Source organism: Cydia fagiglandana, chromosome 5 (genome assembly GCF_963556715.1).
Source record: "Cydia fagiglandana chromosome 5, ilCydFagi1.1, whole genome shotgun sequence".
NCBI lineage: Eukaryota > Metazoa > Arthropoda > Insecta > Lepidoptera > Tortricidae > Cydia > Cydia fagiglandana.
Window position 1 is genome coordinate 11,214,126 of NC_085936.1, and position 19,933 is coordinate 11,234,058.

A 19,933-nucleotide genomic window follows, 5' to 3' on the forward strand; every position below is an offset into this window, starting at 1 on the left:
GGTATTATTCGATTATTTATTCTTTAGATAATGGCCTCCTAACCTAGTCGGTAAAGATGCTGCTTACAAAGCTGGAGGACACTGACGTGTTCAAATCCTGACAAGGACATTTATTATATAAATTAAAAAATTTTTTTTTCCTGAGATATGTTTTCTATGTACTTATTTATCTATAGAGTCTGTGCTCTGTGACTCTCTATGTATGTATAGCATATACCTATCGTCGTCTAAGTAGTAGTAAATTAGTAAATATTACCGTACAGAAGTGAAACTTCCTACAAAACCGAAGTTTGACAGCGATTCAGGGACGAATCATATTGTCCCATTCTAAATCCCTTTGGCTATTTAGGGTTGTCAAATTTCAAGTAATTTTCTTATCTGTGGTTGTGCAGGCAAAGGAACGTTAGTTTTGCTAACCCTAATAATAATAATATATTATTTTATTGTAATTAATAATAATATTTGTAGTGTAAGTACACATATAATTATTCATTCTTGGTTGATTAGAACCTTAACAACAAACTCAGCGTAAACGTTGACAACCTTAAACTTTGACTACCTCTCCCATTTTCTAGGTAGGATTATGGCTCCTCTACACGATGGGCCAACGCCGGCCAATCTAAGGGACGAAGCCATGCGGTAGAATGAAATAGATCACTTGGGGTCCCTTTGTTTCCCATAAAGTTTTAAGTCATAATGTAACGTTTGTCATATTATCGTTAGTCATAAAACTGAAACCGTTAACTTTTCAGGATTTTCGTAAGGTTATTCTATAGATAGGTTAGGTTAGGTTTGTTTTATGGCAATCCTGAAAAGTTACGCGTCTCTAAGACAAACCAATTATGACTAACGAAAATTCGGACAAACAATACATTATGGCTTAAAACTATTTGGGAAACAATAGAGACCCAGATCACTTGCTCCCTCTAACGCATAAATGTGTCCCTTGGAGTGGCCGGCGTTGGCCCATCGTGTAGAGGAGCCATTACAGTACACTAATCTCTAATGTGGTCCATCCCCGATGTGGTAATTTATATAGTGTTGTATGTAGATACAATGGTGCATGATTGATTTCCATCCTCATTCTTCTCAATTCGGATGGCCGTTGTAGCAATTTGTCTCCACTTCATCTGATGGCAACATTCCAAATACACACTTAGATTCTGTTATCTATCAGCGGTTTATGTAGATAGGTAGCTTACTTTATGGCTCCTCTACACGATGGGCCAACGCCGGCCACACCACTGGACGCATTTATGCGTTAGAGGGAGCAAGTGATATTGCTATCTCATTCTACCGCAAGGCTGCGTCTCTTGGAGTGGCCGGCGTTGGCCCATCGTGTAGAGGAGCCATTACTGACATTTACTTATCACCAACAGCGGGTTCGTCGAGCCCGGCGCCCGCGGGTGGTCACACTGTGGCGAGGGGCGCGGGGCCTGGGGCTGGGAATCGCAGGCGGAGCGGACGACGCAGCGGGCGGCGGAGGCGTTTTCGTGTCGCACATCGCGGTCGGCGGCGCGGCGCACCACGACGGCAGACTGAGGCTAGGTGATAAGATATTGGCTGTTAGGGATGAAGATGTAAGTATTTTTTTATCTTTTATTTACAAACAAGATATATACAGTGGTATTACTAAACTAAGACATCAGCGCGCCGCTCTCCCACCTTCATCACCGGGAACGGCATTCTCCTGCCAGCTATGCGGTCGCGGCTGCCGCTCTCGCATTGGGCTTAATAGTCATTTGCGGAAGTGCCGCACTCTTAATATAGACGCTGTTTAAACCATCATCTTATTGATGTAACAGGCCAATGATGATGATTACTAAATGAAATTAATAACTAGCTTAAATCTAAAATAGGCCCTTGAGGCATTGTACCAAGGATGCTGGCGGCATTTCCTCGCTGTATCGCAATGCTGATACGTTGTGCGAGGTAGCCAGCTCTTCGGTCAAATATTTATAGGTCGTCCGCAATTCAGATGACTGATGAGAAGATATAGTGGTGTGGTTAAAGCTGCTAACGAATGATTTGTATTCGCCTCAAAAATGCTATCAAGTAAACCAGATTTGGTTTCATCGGGTGCGTCTTATAATTTATACCAACATTTGATATAATCTAATTTTAATATTATTCACAATATATAACACACGTTAGGAATATCAACAAAAAATATATGTTTTTAATATATATTGTAGAAATTATCTAATGTACTTCGCATATATTAGTATGTCATATAAAAATTGTATTGGCTAATTATTTTTTGTATAACATACAAAACTTATAGTAATTATTACAAATAAAAATATTTGAAATATCTGATATATAACATAATAATTACATGACATAAATACCTTCTGAATTATACATATGATCAAATAGATATGAAACTAAATGAATACGTTCTGCCGGTTGTTCTATAATGACGCAGGTCTCCGTTAGGTACGACGACGAGCGAAGCGAGGAGGAGTGTTAGGTTGAACTGCGAACAAACAGCGCGCGAGCCGAGCGAGCGAAGCGAGCCTGCCGCGGTAGCGGCCGGCGAAGCGCCAGAACAAAATTCTTCAATGGTTAACTATTTAAGGGATTTTTAGAGTGGTTGTAAAAAATAAATTCTGCAATTCTGCTAGGCGTTTTGAACATTATTATTTATGTTCTTAGATCAACTAACTAATATAGTTTATAATCGTTCGACTATATAATTGTTATGAAAATTAACATTTATAAAATATGAAATTATGTACATTGAATGTTATTCAAACAGGAATTAGACATTTTATCATTATACAATACAGCAATTATACCATGCAAATCTTATACTGAACAAAATTATACAAAGTGTGCATATACATTGTGAATACTATATTAAAAATGTGTATATTTTATATTACTGACCCGCTTAGAAAAAATGGTGTGAAATAATTTTATGGTTCACGACTTGGCAAAATTAATTAATCAACATCATCATCATGAGCCGTCGCTCATGAGCAGTCTTTAGTACCAATTTTTTATGCATTTAAGTATTTCTATAATATCGTTATCTGAGTCCACAACACAACACAAGCCTTCTTGAACTCACTGTGGAGCTTAGTCGATGTGTGTAAGACTGTCCTATATTATTTATAACTATATATTACATAATAGGTAAATTACAGACTACATACTTTAAACATAAAAATTAGTACAGCGCATTAGTACATGTCTGAAAAATTAATAAAATACAAGAAAAAATTATTATTCATATTGTCAGACTTATATGTAGGTAAATAGGTTAATGCTCATTTAATTAGGTGTTTGCAAGAAATTTTTATACATAATAATTTTTAAGAAAAAAAAACCGACTTCTATGGGGGCCGGTGAAAGATTATTGTAGATAGAGGTACACTATGTAGAAAAGGAGGTAAAACCACCCACTTTTCTACTGGCATTTCGCTTCTGTAAGGGTCGTAGTTCTAGCCTAACCTAACCCACTTCTCTGATAGCAGTTCGGTTCTGTGAGGATCGCAGTTCAAACCTAACCTAACCCACTTAACGGCGCATGCGGTGCGGTGTACGGGGGTTTAAGCGGGAGGGGCTAGTAAGATTGGCATCATCATACTTATATACTTACACATTTTATGGTAGGTAATCATAGTGGTTTATTTAGTTAAGGTATCATAGTGGTTTTCCGGGTCAAGGTCCGGGTCCGAGTCCGGGTCTGAGTCCGGGTCCGAGTCCGGGTCCGAGCCCGGGTTCGAGTCCAGGTCCGGGTCCGGGTCCGAACCGGATCCGGGTATGAGTCCGGTTCTGGGTCCGAGTCCGGGACCCAGTCCAAATCAAAATCGAAATTCGTAATCACCAAATGTGTACTATGCGTTGTTGAAGAGTTCTATTCTGGTCATCATCAGCAGTTCCATTTCATCAAATGCGACAGTTTTTAATGTAAATGCTTGATTTTATGATGAAAATACAAAAAAATCTATGCGTATTCCTTTAATATTTGAGGAGTTCCCTCGATTCCTTATGGATCCCATCATCAGAACTCGAGCTTGACAAAAATGTGGCTTAAAAACTTAACTTGCTTAACAAGCATAACGAAGAGGAAAAATCGCCAAACGTGAACTATGCGTCGTTGAAGAGTTCTGTTCTGATCATCATCAGCAGTTCCACTTCATCAAATGCGACAGTTTTTAATGAAAATGCTTAATTTTCTGAGGTAAATACAAAAATCTCTATACGCATGCCTTTAATATTTGAGGAGTTCCCTCGATTCCTTATGGATCCCATCATCAGAACTCGAGCTTGACAAAAATGTGCATTAAAAACTTAACTTACTTAACAAACATAACGAAGAGGAAAAATCTCGAAACGTGAACTATGCGTCGTTGAAGAGTTTTGTTCTGATCATCATCAGCAGTTCCACTTCATCAAATGTGACAGTTTTTAATGAAAATGCTTAATTTTCTGATGTAAATACAAAAATCTCTATACGCATGCCTTTAAGATTTGAGGAGTTCTCTCGATTCCTCATGGATCCCATCATCAGAACTCGAGCTTGACAAAAATGTGCATTAAAAACTGAACTTGCTTAACAAACATAACGAAGAGGACAAATCGCCAACCGTGAACTATGCGTCGTTGAGGAGTTCCGTTCTGATCATCATCAGCAGTTCCACTTCATCAAATGTCACTCTTTTGGATGTATATGCTTGATTTGATGATAAAAACCCAAAAATCACTGTATGTATGCCTTTAAGATTTGAGGAGTTCCCTCGATTCCTCATGGAACCCATCATCAGAACTGGGTTTTGACAGAAACGGGACCAATCTGTATGCATATACATTCAATCAAAAAAATAATTTTCAAAATCGGTCCAGTAATGACGGAGATATGGAGTAACAAACATAAAAAATAAAAAAAATAAAAAAAATAAAAAAAATAAAAAACATACAACCGAATTGATAACCTCCTCCTTTGGGATTTGGAAGTCGGTTAAAAAGGAATAAGTACTCTCAAAAAAGTCAATTACTGCTATATAAAATGAAGGTATTCTATTTTTATTAAGATGGTTAAGGAGGAAGGAGGAAAACGTGCCCATCGAGCGGCACGTGCCCAGTGCCTTTATAAACGTTTACATGAACCTTCTTTAAGTATTTTGCATGAAATTTCCATTTATTTTTATTAACATAATTTAACATGTTCTCCTACTTAATATTAATATTGATTGAGCTGTAAATCTGCATACATATGTAAGTCCGGTGACAATGCAATATTATTACGGTACCATCGAGCTGATCTGATGATGGACACAGGAGGTTGCCATAGGAACTCTGTTATGAAACAACGCAAACTAATTGTGTTTGGGGTTTTAGAATTGTCTCGATGATTCTTAGTTGCCTGGTGTAAGAAAAGTACAGTCAGCGACAAAATCATGTACCAAATGTTTTATTTTTGCCAAAAACGTATTTATAGTAGACTATAACAAAATTTATGTTTGTCTTGTAACAAAAATTATAACTATGTATATGTATAATGAATTTGTCCAGGGTATAGAAACGTCACTAATAGGGGCGACCCACGCGCAAGCCGTGACAGCTCTGCGGAGCACGGGCGAACAGGTGACGTTGGTCGTGCTACCCGCTGGCTCCTTTCCGCCCGTTGCCAGAACAGCTCCGCTTTATTCTAGTAAGCGCACCCTTTTTTTACGAACCAAATTTTGTATGTAGCCTTGAAGTATACCTAAATTTATATTACACTCAAGAGCAATAAATGTACTTTTATTAACATTCTATACACGCAGTATGCAGTGGGGGTGAACGGAACACGGTGTAAATTTGAATATATCTTTTCACATAGCGTATTGAAATATGGCCTATTTGCATTACGTCGCAGAAAGTGAGCGAAATTAGTTTTTTAAGATCCAACATGGATTTTTTCACTCTTGTTTTTTTCCGTGGTAAAGTTAAGGTGGTATATTTAGTTAGATTTCTTTATTATATAGACTATTTGAGGAGTGTATTTAAAAAAGGGCTTATTTTTGTATTGCTTTCATAGTGAAATAAGCCATTTTGAAAAGACACTCCTCATTTAAGAAAATTTAAAGTTGTTTGCTCTTGAACAAAACGGGTTATCTTTAAGTGTAACGGGGGTCATAAATGATAATATACACTTGTTCGTACTGATACTACTGATCTTATGACTGTCACAGTATAACTTACTGAAACAAATGCAGTATAATTCACCAAGCAGTTGATACTTCATTTTAAAGTAATGAGCATGCAGACACTAACGGAATAAGGAATTTAATCTTCATTTGTCCGCACAGCTAAAACTCAAGCCACGTCGTGTTCCACGCTTCATGAACTTTTGGAAGAGGAGCCGAGTGAAATCCCGAGGTACTAGCCCGCTTTTGTTTCTCCGCACGTTTCATTTCGCCAGAATAGAAGTCATTTGACGTACCTTGACTTGAGGCGTGAAATTGGCGTGAATTACCGTCAGTAATATTTAAACGGTCAGCCGTCGTTGTTTGCTTAAAATTATCAAAATATTTTATCTCAGACTTTATTTTAGTATGAAATGATTTGTGTGATTAAGTTACAATGGTACTGACATAACTGTACGCAGTATATAGACTTTCTAAGATTTTAGAATTAGATATTACTATCGTAACTATCATTTATTTACAAACAAGATATACCTATACTGTGGTATTGCTAAAATATATTAATAACTAGCTTAAATCTAAAACAGGCCCATGAGGCATTGTTCTTATATATATATATCGATTATTCCTTTAATTATATTTTAATTTATCACAGGGGTCTCAAAACTTTAGGACCCGAGGGCGACGACCAGGCCACTGCTTCATTTTCGCGGGCCGTAGTTTGGATAAACCCCTGCTGATCGACAGATCAGCTTTGATCAGATTGATGTGATAATATCAATATTATATTCATACTAACAAACTGTAGCACATTCACAAGTCAAGGTACTGAACATAGCATTTCTACTGTTGTTTCACTCTACGGTATACGCTAACGTGTTGCCAGTGTTACCGCCGTCGCTTGGCACTAAGTCAAAAACTATAAAACGTTAACTCGCAACCCCTTTTTTGGCAAGAACGTATCGTGTATGCCTGGTGTTACAACAAACGCGATTAAATATGCAGAAAATGCTTTAGCTACTCCTAGATATATAAAATAAAAGCTGATTTGTTGTAGTAAGGCGCTTAAGATTTATTATGCTTTATAAAAGTTGATCCAAATCCCATATTGAAATAATAAAATCAAGACCTGTCTTAGAAATAGATCTAGTTTTGCAACTTTAACTACTCAGCCTCTTAAGAGGCGCTGAAATAAGGCTTTATTCGGAATATTGTGTAAGTACCTATTCTAAGTCATTATGCGAGCATATAATGGCATGTGAAGTGTTTTTATTCGAATTCCATAAAAAGTCCTACAAACAACAAATGCGTTTACAATCCCTTTTTGAAATCGTAAGAACATTTTGTTTAATACAAAAATCGGAATGTTAAAAGTTATGGTCACATGTCATTTAAGGGTATTTTGCCGCAGACAAAGAGCGTGGCTCGCTGGGTACATGCAAAGCGTTTTATCCTGATTAAAGGAATTTTTGTGCGGGCCAAGAAAAAAAGTCCTCAATAAAGTTCAGTGCAGTTTCGAGCTCGTGTCAAGTTGTATCTAGTGGCATTGTGAAAGAAAGTAGCGCCTATTTTTATAACCTTTGTGATTCCTAAACTGAGCAGTTGATCAGACGCGTTATGATAATTTGGTTAGGAAAAATATAGATATGACATTTGTCGATAGAGTTTATTTTCCCCGTCAAATATTGGCTTCAGAATGGTTTTTTATTTCGTTTCCTTGTATTTTTTTCTTATTTTGTAGTGTTAAAGTGTCTTGGTTTTTACTATAATGCTGTGTCACATATTTGAGTAATTAATTAATTAATATTATAAAAAGCAAACTTAATGTTCGCGTTTAACTCGAAAATAATAATAAAAAGTGAATATTTAGTATAAAAATCGGGCTCGAATTTAATTATATAGGTAGGTATACGTAGGTTCATGAAGACTTTGGTGACATGTGTCTATAAGTCTATAATTTCATTATTCATTCCTTGATTACATAATATTGTTTACATTGTTTCAGAAGCACATACCTATTTGTTATTCCATTATCCCGAAAGTATTCCCCTACTCCACAGTAATCGATAATAATATGGACACAGATAAATAATAGCTATTAAAACTTGCCGTAGTTCGTTATTCTTTACATTTAAAGTTTTATGAAAAATGATGCAGATTTATTATTTTGTTTTGGAAGTGATCATCATCATCATCATCTCTAGCCTTCAGTCGCCCACTGCTGAGCATAGGCCTCTCTTCAGGTACGCCACTTATCCCGGTCCTGGGCTAGTCTCATCCAAAAGTGCCCCGCGATTTTCCGAATGTGTGGAAGTGATAGCAGAATATAAGAAGTCTAAACTTGAATTTTCGCTTTCAATCATGACACTTCAGCTATTCTTGGCGCGGTTATAGGTAGTTACGCACAGGAAGATCTTTCTTAAAATAAGATATACTTATACACTGTGCAATGTACACAGATAATTAAAGCTGAAACAACAAAATACTTGGGGGTTATAATTGACCAGCGTTTGTCTTGGCATCCACAAATTGAGTATGTCGGTAACAGAATTAGAAAACTGGTGTGGATTTTCAAAAAACTTAGGTATATTACTACTAAATCGCTCCTGTCACAAATCTACGTAGCTCTAGCACAGTCAGTCATGAATTACTGTATTACTGTATGGGGTGGTGCAAGTAAGAGTAAATTTTTAGAAGTAGAACGAAGTCAAAGATGTCTGCAAAAAGTTATGCACCAAAAACCATATCGCTATCCAACGCAAGAACTTTATAAAATTAGTGAACAGCTTACTATGAGAAAATTATATATTACAGCGGCGGTATTACGAGTTCATAAAACTGTAAAGTTTGATACAACGATCTTATCACGTAGACGTAAAAAAACTGTTATCCCTCCAGTGCTCTGTAAATCTAAATTTGGAAGAAGACAATATCAGGCATTATCAATACACCTTGGTATGAATGTAAAATAGCCCTAATAAATTGGTTTAAAAATGTAACATACGACGAAACAGAAATTGTATTACACACACACACACACACACACACACACACACACGCACACGCACACGCACACGCACACGCACACGCACACGCACACGCACACGCACACGCACACGCACACGCACACGCACACGCACACGCACACGCACACGCACACGCACACGCACACGCACACGCACACGCACACGCACACGCACACGCACACGCACACGCACACGCACACGCACACGCACATACATACATGCATTGTAAACTAATCACTTCTTTCTCTTTTGTTTGAATATAAAGTAGAATTTAAAATGTTAATAATAATACAAATATTGAAATGTTATAATAATATTACGTAAGTTATTATTTTGTTTTAAGTACTTAAAAAAATAATAGCCGTTTGCACAATGTTAGACTTTATTGTCGTTAACTGTGTACAAATGTACTAGACAAATGTAGAAGAGCGGGGCTTCCTGACACAGGTATCATACATACTTACTAGGAAGTCCCAACCATTAATGTGTTATGTTGTATACTATTTAACGAAATAAATGCTTTTTGATTTTTGATTTTGATTTTGATCTAAGCTCTGGCAAGTACATTCTACCCAATGTAACTTTAGAATTTAGATCAGCAACCAAATATTAATAGTTAATGAATTTAATGTTTCCGGGCGGTATCAAAGTATGAAAATATACTTGGGTCGGGGAGCTAAAATTAAAGTTATAATAGCATACATTTAGTTTGGGGACAATTTCTAAATTTGAAAGGACGTCTATCGCGCTTTACGAGTAATTACAAGTTAATTTAGTCGTTGAGTTACGTACCGTGAATGCTTATTTTATATTAAAAGCATATATTCAAGAATAGGAAATAAATCATACTCAATTTAACATAATTACCTTTTATTTTCAACAACTGAGAATAACAAATATATTTAATTACAAAATACGATAACAGAGTTACCTTGTTAACTCGTTGAACTCCGAACTAGAAGTGGCCTCCTTCAGAATGACTGGCTGTATTTATACCCCGGTGACCGATAGAAAATAATACTAAAGGAAGGTAGAATCACATTGCTTAATTTACATCTACCCGATAAAATATTCAATAAAACGAAGGTAATTTTACTTAATTTGTTCCCAACTACCCATTATTTGTATGTTCTTGTAAATCAACTCAAAACAATGCTTACAGTCGGCCATTCTGAAAAAACGAAGTCCTCTCGTTATAGCATTATTACAAGATATCAAGCTTATAATTCGACTCCATTAATTAACAAATAAATTCATATTTGTGTCTAGACTTACAAAAACACTAATACATATTATGTCTGATACCAACATACATTTCTAGAAAACAAAATTATGAAAAGTAAAATAAAATATATAATTTAATTTTTTTTTTCTAATTCGTTCGGCCATCTTACCAAAGTAATTGTTCCATCAATTACGTACAATATTTACAATCATTAGGGCAGACTTTTAGGTACAATCGTAAGTTTAAATATTTCTTATTTTATTTTACTAATTAATTGAATTATTTATACGCACGATAGTAAATATTCAAAAGATACTTAATACTTAAAAATCAGCCCTAAACACTAATATATTTTTCACAAGTCTCTTTCGATTACAATATGGAAATTTCGTACTATACAAGTATTATGTCAAGTACCTATTACCCTCGACCATTAGAATACTTGTGGGAAATATATGACCAATAACATTTAAGCTACAGCTATATAACTTAAAGCCTTTCTTGAGCTATTTTCATAGGGAAGAATTGAGCACACTCCCAATTGTCTTACGACTCATTTGTGTGTCAATTCCTGCCTTCATTGTCTTGGATTGAACACACTCCAAATTGTCCTTAAGACTCCTTTGTGTGTCAACCCAAGAAGTCTACATGCCAAACTGATCACACTCCCAAATGTCTTACGACTCATATGTGTGTCAATTCGGAATCAAAATCCTACTCATCATATCATTGTTAAGGTATTCATAGTCATAATCAACATCACAATCATCATATAACTCATATTTATTCCAAATTACTCTCGCCCTGTGATTCATTTGCAATGTCATCTCCTACTCCCCTCATGTCTACATCAGTATCACTGCTCTCGCTACCTGAATCAATAACATCTTGCGTAAATGTTAACCATGGGTGTATTTTATCAACCGCAATAACTGCTTCGTACTTTCGATTCCGCTTTCGGGTTATTGGCGTGTCTTCTACTAAATATCTATCCATGTCTAACACTTTAGCTATTTTATAAGGTCCTTGTAATTTAGGTAGGAGTTTTTTAGATTTGCCGTTATTGCTATTAATATCTCTTTCTATTCTAACAAGATCCCCTACCTCATATTTTTTTGCTATTTTTCTAACCCTGTCAAATCTTTCCTTATTCTTTTGTTGCTCTTCTTGAATTTTCATGTTAACCTCGCACCGCACATCATCGATTGAACGTTGGCTCGAATTTTCTTGATCAATTAATGAAGCTACTAATCCATCACCCTTTGTTCTCAGTCTAGTTCCAAAAAGTACCTCAGCCGGACTTTTGCCTATTGCCTTATTTAATGTGGTATTAAGTCCTAGCTGTATTTCTTCTAGATGCTTATCCCATTCATTCTCGTTATGATCGTGGTTCTTTACCGAGAGCGACGCCAATATGGTTCGGTTGTACCTTTCAACTTGACCGTTCGCTCTCGGTGTAGCCACTGCATTCAAAACATGTCTTATACCTAATGCTGATACGAACTGCTTGAACCCTTTGCTTGTGAATGAAGTTCCCCTGTCACTAATCAAACGGCTAGGTATACCAAAATAGCTCATAAAATGATTAAGAACCTTTATGGTCGTTCGCGTTTTGGTATTCCTTACCGCATATAAACATGAATATTTAGTATAAGCATCAACCAAAACTAAGAGATAAGCGTTTTTAGACTTGCTTTTAATAAATGGCCCCAGGTGATCTAAGTGTACCGTGTGAAAGGGCTGATCTACTTTTGGTATTGGGTGAAGCATTCCCTGTCGCTTGCCTGCTGGGGTTTTGTAATAAGAGCACTCTAGACATGACTGTACATACTTTTTGACGAACTTGTTCATTTTGGGAAACCAGTATAGAGCTTTTATCTTATCTAGAGTCTTTTCAACTCCAAAATGACCAAGTCCGTCATGGTTTTTCTTAAGTAATTGCCACCTAACCCCTTTAGGTACTAACCATTTCAATTGACCGTCTATGACTCTATACACCTTTCCATTTTTTATTTGGTAGTTCTTATGAATGTCTACCACTTTGGGAGATTCAGGGTCTTCTAAAGTGCGCTTAATTCGCTTAACTTCCTCGTCAGTTCCTTGCATTGTGGTCAACCAATCCTCAGTCTCTACTAATAGTACATCGAACACAGGCTCGGGCTCTTCTAACATTGGAACAGCATTGCGACTTAATGCGTCAATATGACTCATGCGATTCCCTGGCCTGTATTCGATAGTACAGTCGTATTCCTGTAACTGTAACCACCATCTGCTAATACGAGGTATCATATCTCTCTTCGATAAGGTAGTGCGCAATGCACTACAGTCCGTTACTATGGTAAATTGAATACCTAACACATATACTCTAAACCTATTCAAAGATGCGATCACTGCCAGGGTCTCTAATTCGAAAGAATGATATTTCTGTTCTTCTGGGGTAGTTTGTCTACTATAATACGACACTGCACGCCATCTACCTTGGTCGTCCTGTTGCAACAAAATCCCTGCGATACCAGTCTTACAAGCATCAGTGTGAATTTGAGTATTGGCCTTAGGATTGTAAAGAGCAAGGATAGGTCTTTTAATTAGTTCTGTCTTCAGTGAATTAAACGCATTTTCTTGCTCCGTACCCCACTCCCATTTGCTATCTTTTTTTAATAAACTAGTTAAGGGGTTGGCAATTATGGCAAAGTTCTTAACGAAACGGCGGAAAAAGCTCGCCAAGCCTATGAATTGTCGAACTTCATGTTGATTTACTGGTCGCTTGAAATTCTGTACAGCATCAGTTTTTCTTAATCCTGGCCGTACACCTTCTTTGTTTATCTCAAATCCTAAGTAATCAATCGTCCTACAGAAGAACTTACATTTTGATAACTTTAATGTTAAGCCCGCCTCTCTAATCAATTTCAAAACCATTTCCAATCGCTCCATTCCCTGTTCTACACTATGAGCTGGAATAATTATGTCGTCCATAAATGCAAAAGCTTCTTTATTTTTGAGGTCCTTGAGCATAGTATTTATAGTTTTTTGGAACACTGACGGCGCATTTGCCAACCCAAACGGCATACGCGTAAATTGGTACTGACCGTCAGGGGTGACAAACGAAGTCTTATCCTGTGAGCCTGGAGCGATTGGTATTTGGTAATACCCTGATGCAAGATCGAGGGTAATAAAATATTCATATCCTCCTAACTGATCTATCTGGTCCTCTATTCTTGGCAAAGGGTAGTGTTCTTTAATGGTTTTTGAATTTAAGGCTCTATAATCTACACAAAGTCGCTGGTCACCTGTTTTCTTTTGTACTAATAATATAGGACTAGCATAAGATGAAGTGGATTCAGTTATGATGCCACAATCCAACATTTCTTTGATCATTTGTTTTACTTTGTCTTTTTCTGAATATGCTAATCTATAAGGTCTATAAACCACAGGAGTATTATCTTTAAGCGTAATTGTCATTTCATTTAAATTAGTCAAACCTAAATCCTTCAAACTGAATGAAAAACAATCCTTGTATTTTTGCAATAACAGCTCTAATTTATTGTGGTTTTCCAAATTTAATTCTGTCTGCAAAGTATCTGTTATATTTTTATTTTCCTCTACATCTATTTTATTAACTTCAGCGCAATTATTTTCTTGAAAAACATAAGCTCTCATCAATAACTGCCCTTTACAAAAAGCAACCGGTAAAGAGTTTAAATTCACCACCATTACACACCCCTTTCCATTTACCAAAGAATAGAGACCAGGTAAAATACAATATTTATTCTTGCCAATATTTCTTATAGATTCGTTCACATACACCTTGCAAGTAAGATCAGACTCAGCCTCGATAGGTACCATATCCATACACTTAATAGTTACTTCAGAGCTTACATTTAATTTCAATTTAATTTCTTCAATATCTTGTTTCATCGAAGGTAATTGTTGTAAAATTAAATTTTCATGCGTTTTGATGATTATTAAACCATCTCGCTCCGTAAAAGTATGTCCGAGTAATATAGGATGCTTTAACAAATGATCTGACACTATCAATACTTCAATCGAGGCTTTAACCGACTGTACTTGCAATTGTAAAGTGCATTTACCTATAGGCTTTATATAGCCATCGCCAAATCCTTTTAAAAACTTCAAATTGTCCGTGGAATGACTTATACCCAATTCTAGAAAATCACTATGTCTAATCAAGGTAGGTTGACACCCTAAATCTACATAGCACGTCTTCGGTTTGTCGTTAACTAATATAGGAAGAACAAACTTCTTGTCTACTTCTCCGGCAAATTTAACTTCTAACACCGACTGTTCTGCCTGACTATTTTTATTGCTATCGTTGTTTGTCTTGGCTAACCGCCTGCAATTAATACTCTGATGTCCTAATCGTTTGCATATAGTACACGTTATCAAGGGTTTTGAACATTTAAAACTCGGGTGACCAACCTCATTGCAATTAAAACATTTAATAGTACTAGATCGCGCATTATCTTTTTGTGGTTCACTCGATTTCTTGATGAACGGGAAACGCCTATCCTTTGAATCCTCAATTTTTATAGACTTTAGGTATGCTAACAACTCTTCTGGTTCATTAAATTTACCAGCCTGGGCTCCTAACCTAATACCTTTATCGTCTAACCCGTATATGATACAATCTACAGCTCGTTTGTCAGTTATTCCACATCTATTAAGTAAATTAATTTTATGATAAAAGTATTGCTCAAGTGATTCATTATGCCTTACTTTTCTGTCCAACATTTCATGTAAAAGTTGCGCGTAATTTTGAACGGTGGGAAATGTTTTTGTTAACTTTTCTTTCCATTCTGGCCAAGTGTAGTTAAGTGAAGTTAACCCTTGGTACCAGACTTTTGCAACACCACCTAATTTAGGCAAGGCATAATGAATCAATTGAGTTTCCGTCCATTTGTACAAAGTCGAACACTCCTCTACTTTCCTAATCCACGCGTCTATTGTTTGCTCTTTGCTGGCCGGATCAAATTCCGGGACCGCGTTGGTATTCATTGAAAAATGATTCTGATGCTGAGATGTAGATGAGGGCAACGATTTCATCAGATCCATGACATCTTGCAAGGTAAATGTATTAGCGTTCCTATTTAAACTATGTTTACTACTACTACTTCGGCAACTCCTAATCATATCGTCTGTACAAGAACTGGAAGCACTCACGGTTGACCGGTACTCGCGTCGTCTTTCCCGTCGACTTGTAGACGGCGTGTTGTATCGGCGGCGCCTGGTCCGCTCGCTGCTGCCCGGCGAACGCAAACGCTTCCTCGACGATCGTGCACGTTCACAGGATGAAGGTGACCGTTCCCTTAGCGCCCGAGAGCGCTTGAACGGTGTCCGTGAACGCTTTCTAAGCGTCCGTAAACGCTCCCTTGGCGACCGTGAACGCAGCCTCGATGGTCGCTTGCCTCGCGGCCGGGACCGGGTCCTGCTGCGTCGTTCACTCCGTTGCCGCGTGACATGTCGTCCTCGTTCCGGCAGCTCCTCACGGCGCCGTGTTGTCACGCCCAGGACAACTGAACCCTCGCTCATATCGTCATCGGCATGTTCCTCCGACATAATCCTTCCTGTTTCAAACAAATCATCCATTAGCTAAAAATAACCTTAACACTTTTTTATGTTATTTTTATATTTATCAGTTAAAACAATGACTTTTAAAAATACTAGATTAGTCTACACACTAATAAAAATGTTATTAAATAATTTTAAATTCCATTAAAACTGTGACCGAATGGTATGTGGGCTTGTAAATCCCCATTTCTGAACTAAAAGCATATATTCAAGAATAGGAAATAAATCATACTCAATTTAACATAATTACCTTTTATTTTCAACAACTGAGAATAACAAATATATTTAATTACAAAATACGATAACAGAGTTACCTTGTTAACTCGTTGAACTCCGAACTAGAAGTGGCCTCCTTCAGAATGACTGGCTGTATTTATACCCCGGTGACCGATAGAAAATAATACTAAAGGAAGGTAGAATCACATTGCTTAATTTACATCTACCCGATAAAACATTCAATAATTCAATAAAACGAAGGTAATTTTACTTAATTTGTTCACAACTACCCATTATTTGTATGTTCTTGTAAATCAACTCAAAACAATGCTTACAATATCGTGATAATATGTAGTAAGTAATTTATTTACGTTAAAGCAAATTTTATATACAAACAAAATATACGTTAAATATTTTCAAATTCTACACGATTTTTGTGACTAGTTTTATGATTATGGCATATTCAATGCGATAGATAATTAGTCATGTTATTTTCAAATGTATTCTCTGCAACATACTGTACACGTAGTTGTATGATATAGATGTAATCGTTTGATTTAGATTAATTTATATATTTTTCACGCCACTGTTCGGAAATGTGGCAATAGATAGTCTAAAACCAAGCTGGAAAGTAGGCAATAGCTGTAGCACCTGAAGCACCACTACTACAATGTTTCATTGTTGTCATCATCTGTCATTGGTGACAGTTCGCTACAGCAATGAGTATCATTTAAAACATAAAAATCAATAAAAGGTCTTTTTTTGCGCAACTTTTTCCTTCAAAAATAAAATTAGGTTATTTATAGCACCAATTTCTTGTTAAAAAAAAAAGAAATATCAAAACCATTCACTTCATTTTTTTTTAACAATTATCCATTCAGTTCACGCTTAAGGCGTTTTTTACTTTTGTAGCTGTTTGTGGTTTTATTAGCAAAAACGCTTATAATTTTAGAGTCGGTTTGAAGCAAATCACAGAAAAACGCCTCTTATAAGTGGTAAAAAAAGTAAAAAAAGGCGGGATCTGAAGATACCTACTGAATCGGATAGTGTAAATTATGTTTGACTAAAAAATATAAGAAACGCGTATCTACGCTCGCTATAAAAATGAGTTCTTCTAGTGAAGAAAATGATATTCTTACGCCTACCGAAATTCAAGAGACAGTACAGGCAGTGGCTAGTAATTTGCTACCAGAGAAATCGCGGGCTAGTACTTATAGTTATGCAAATGTTTTCTTATTTCCTCGCAGTAGTCGTGAAAAGCACTATGTAATGCCTCGGCCGGAAACGCTAAAGATGGACTCGTATTATTCGAGGGCCTCCACTAACGTGTCGGCCCTCGAACTCACTCGTCCATCTTTTAGCGATTTTCCGTCCTCTCCTACAATGTACTATTTCACGCCACTGTTCGGAAATGTGGCAATAGATGGTCTAAAACCAAGCTGGAAAGTAGGCAATAGCTGTAGCACCTGAAGCACCACTACTACAATGTTTCATTGTTGCCATCATCTGTCATTGGTGACAGTTCGCTACAGCAATGAGTATCATTTAAAACATAAAAATTAATAAAAGGTCTTTTTTTGCGCAACTTTTTCCTTCAAAATAAAATTAGGTTATTTATAGCACCAATTTCTTGTTTAAAAAATAAATAAATATCAAAACCATTCACTTAATTTTTTTTTAACAAATATCCATTCAGTTCACACTTAAGGCGTTTTTTACTTTTGTAGCTGTTTGTGGTTTTATTAGCAAAAACGCTTCTAATTTTAGAGTCGGTTTGAAGCAAATAACAGAAAAACGCCTCTTAAAAGTGGTAAAAAAAGTAAAAAAAGGCGGGATCTGAAAATACCTACTGAATGGGATAGTGTAAATTATGTTTGACTAAAAAATATAAGAAACGCGTATCTACGCTCGCTATAAAAATGAGTTCTTCTAGTGAAGAAAATGATATTCTTACGCCTACCGAAATTCAAGAGACAGTACAGGCAGTGGCTAGTAATTTGCTACCAGAGAAATCGCGGGCTAGTACTTATAGTTATGCAAATGTTTTCTTATTTCCTCGCAGTAGTCGTGAAAAGCACTATGTAATGCCTCGGCCGGAAACGCTAAAGATGGACTCGTATTATTCGAGGGCCTCCACTAACGTGTCGGCCCTCGAACTCACTCGTCCATCTTTTAGCGATTTTCCGTCCTCTCCTACAATGTACTATTTAAGCCTAAAATATTGTAACAGGTCTAGTATTTTTGTAACTGTGCCCGGAAATATGCAAGCGGCTGTTGTTTGCATTATTTTTAGTCGATGAATAATATAGCCTGTCAAGCCTTTTTCTACTGACGATGTTGTGTGACAGATTATAAAATAAAATCAATACAGTTATGAATTTTCATACAATTTCCTGGCCGCTTAAATAGAAAAATTATGATTTTTTATTTTTTTTTGTATTTGACTTTCTCCATCGTGCAGAACTTTCCGTAATATTTTCGCTATAATAAAGTAAACATTTCCGAGCGTTGCTACCAATGCCATTGATTTTACAATAGTTAAGTAGCACGATTTATAGGAAAAGAGAACAAGTCTAGTGTGGTGTACTTAATAAATTATAATTATTGCGTTTTACCCAAACCAGGTGCGTGCGAATGGTCCGACTAGTCCGTTCCGGGTCCCGACTCGGTATGGACATAGTTGGCGGCCTAGGCGGGGAAGCTGACACGGCGAGCGGTGTCGAAGACGATGCTTGCGGTGTCTTCGTGTCTGGAGTTTCGGTGGGCGGGGCAGCGTATGGCATGCTGCATCGAGGCGATAGGATACTGAGCGTTGACGGACGGGACTTGACGCGGGCCACGCATGAACAGGCTGCAGCGGCATTGAAGGTAATTAGAATATGGAATAAGGTATGGATTAACAACTGCGACTGTCGTCGGAGTCGCGCTGCTCGGAAGCGAATCTGCGTCAGTTAACGCTGCGACCGTTACGTCAGAGCCGCATTGCTCGGAAGTCCAACTTAAGTGGCAGTAGTTTAGGAAATATTGCAAGGATATTGTACTATTTTAAACGCTGTAGCGCAATGTAATAAGACTTATTTTTAATAAATTATTATATTATTTGATAATGTATTTAACAAAGTTACATACAAGGTAAAGTTTATTCCAATGCGAGATATTTAGTATTTTTTTCTATAGTACTTTAAAGCCATCGGTGTTGAAAATACAAATGTTGCCATTTTGTTTAGATTCAATTTTATCTTTCTTAGGAAAACTTGGTAGGCTAGGAGAATGTCAATTATTTGCATTTGGTTTGTATTCTTATCACTTCTCAGTGAATTACGGCGAATTAATATTTTCTTAAATGTATTTATCCTACCTTTGACTTCATGATACTTATCGACACCAGGTTTGTCGATGTTTTTTTTTCTAATATGTACCCGTTTTTGCCAGGAAAGGTACCTAAATTAATTAAATTGGTCGATTGTCTTGGATTGTCCTAGTAAACTAAACACTGAGTAAGAAAAGGCTGTAGAGTAGTGAACGTAATATTTTTCACAGCAGTACTCCGGCGCAGCGGTGTCGATAGCGGCGCAGTACCAGCCGGAGCAGTACGAGCGGCTGCGCGCACGCATACGCGCGATCAACGCCGCCGCCGCCGCGTCGCCGCACGCGCACCGCCACGCTACCCACGTGCCCGTGCATCCTGATCTACACGCTGTATACCCAAGGTAGGCATTTACCGGCTCGATTCGGAAAAT

At 37.0% G+C, this 19,933-nt stretch overlaps 1 protein-coding gene and 1 long non-coding RNA gene across 5 annotated transcripts in view; both read left to right on the plus strand.

Moving 5' to 3' along the window:
• Nucleotides 1-19,933, plus strand: part of LOC134664486 (uncharacterized) — a 469,507-nt gene that overhangs the window by 344,683 nt on the left and 104,891 nt on the right. The window lies entirely within an intron of this gene.
• Nucleotides 1-19,933, plus strand: part of LOC134664465 (disks large homolog 2-like) — a 69,163-nt gene that overhangs the window by 46,008 nt on the left and 3,222 nt on the right. For 2 of the 4 annotated variants that reach the window (XM_063521131.1, XM_063521128.1), the window contains 5 exons: nt 1,380-1,580; nt 5,524-5,662; nt 6,303-6,372; nt 18,818-19,061; nt 19,734-19,903. In XM_063521131.1, coding sequence (XP_063377201.1) covers nt 1,380-1,580; nt 5,524-5,662; nt 6,303-6,372; nt 18,818-19,061; nt 19,734-19,903 — 824 coding nt within the window. Of the gene's footprint in view, nt 1-1,379; nt 1,581-5,523; nt 5,663-6,302; nt 6,373-18,817; nt 19,062-19,733; nt 19,908-19,933 lie in introns of those variants that run through there. The other 2 variants (XM_063521129.1, XM_063521130.1) reach the window with 2 other exon arrangements.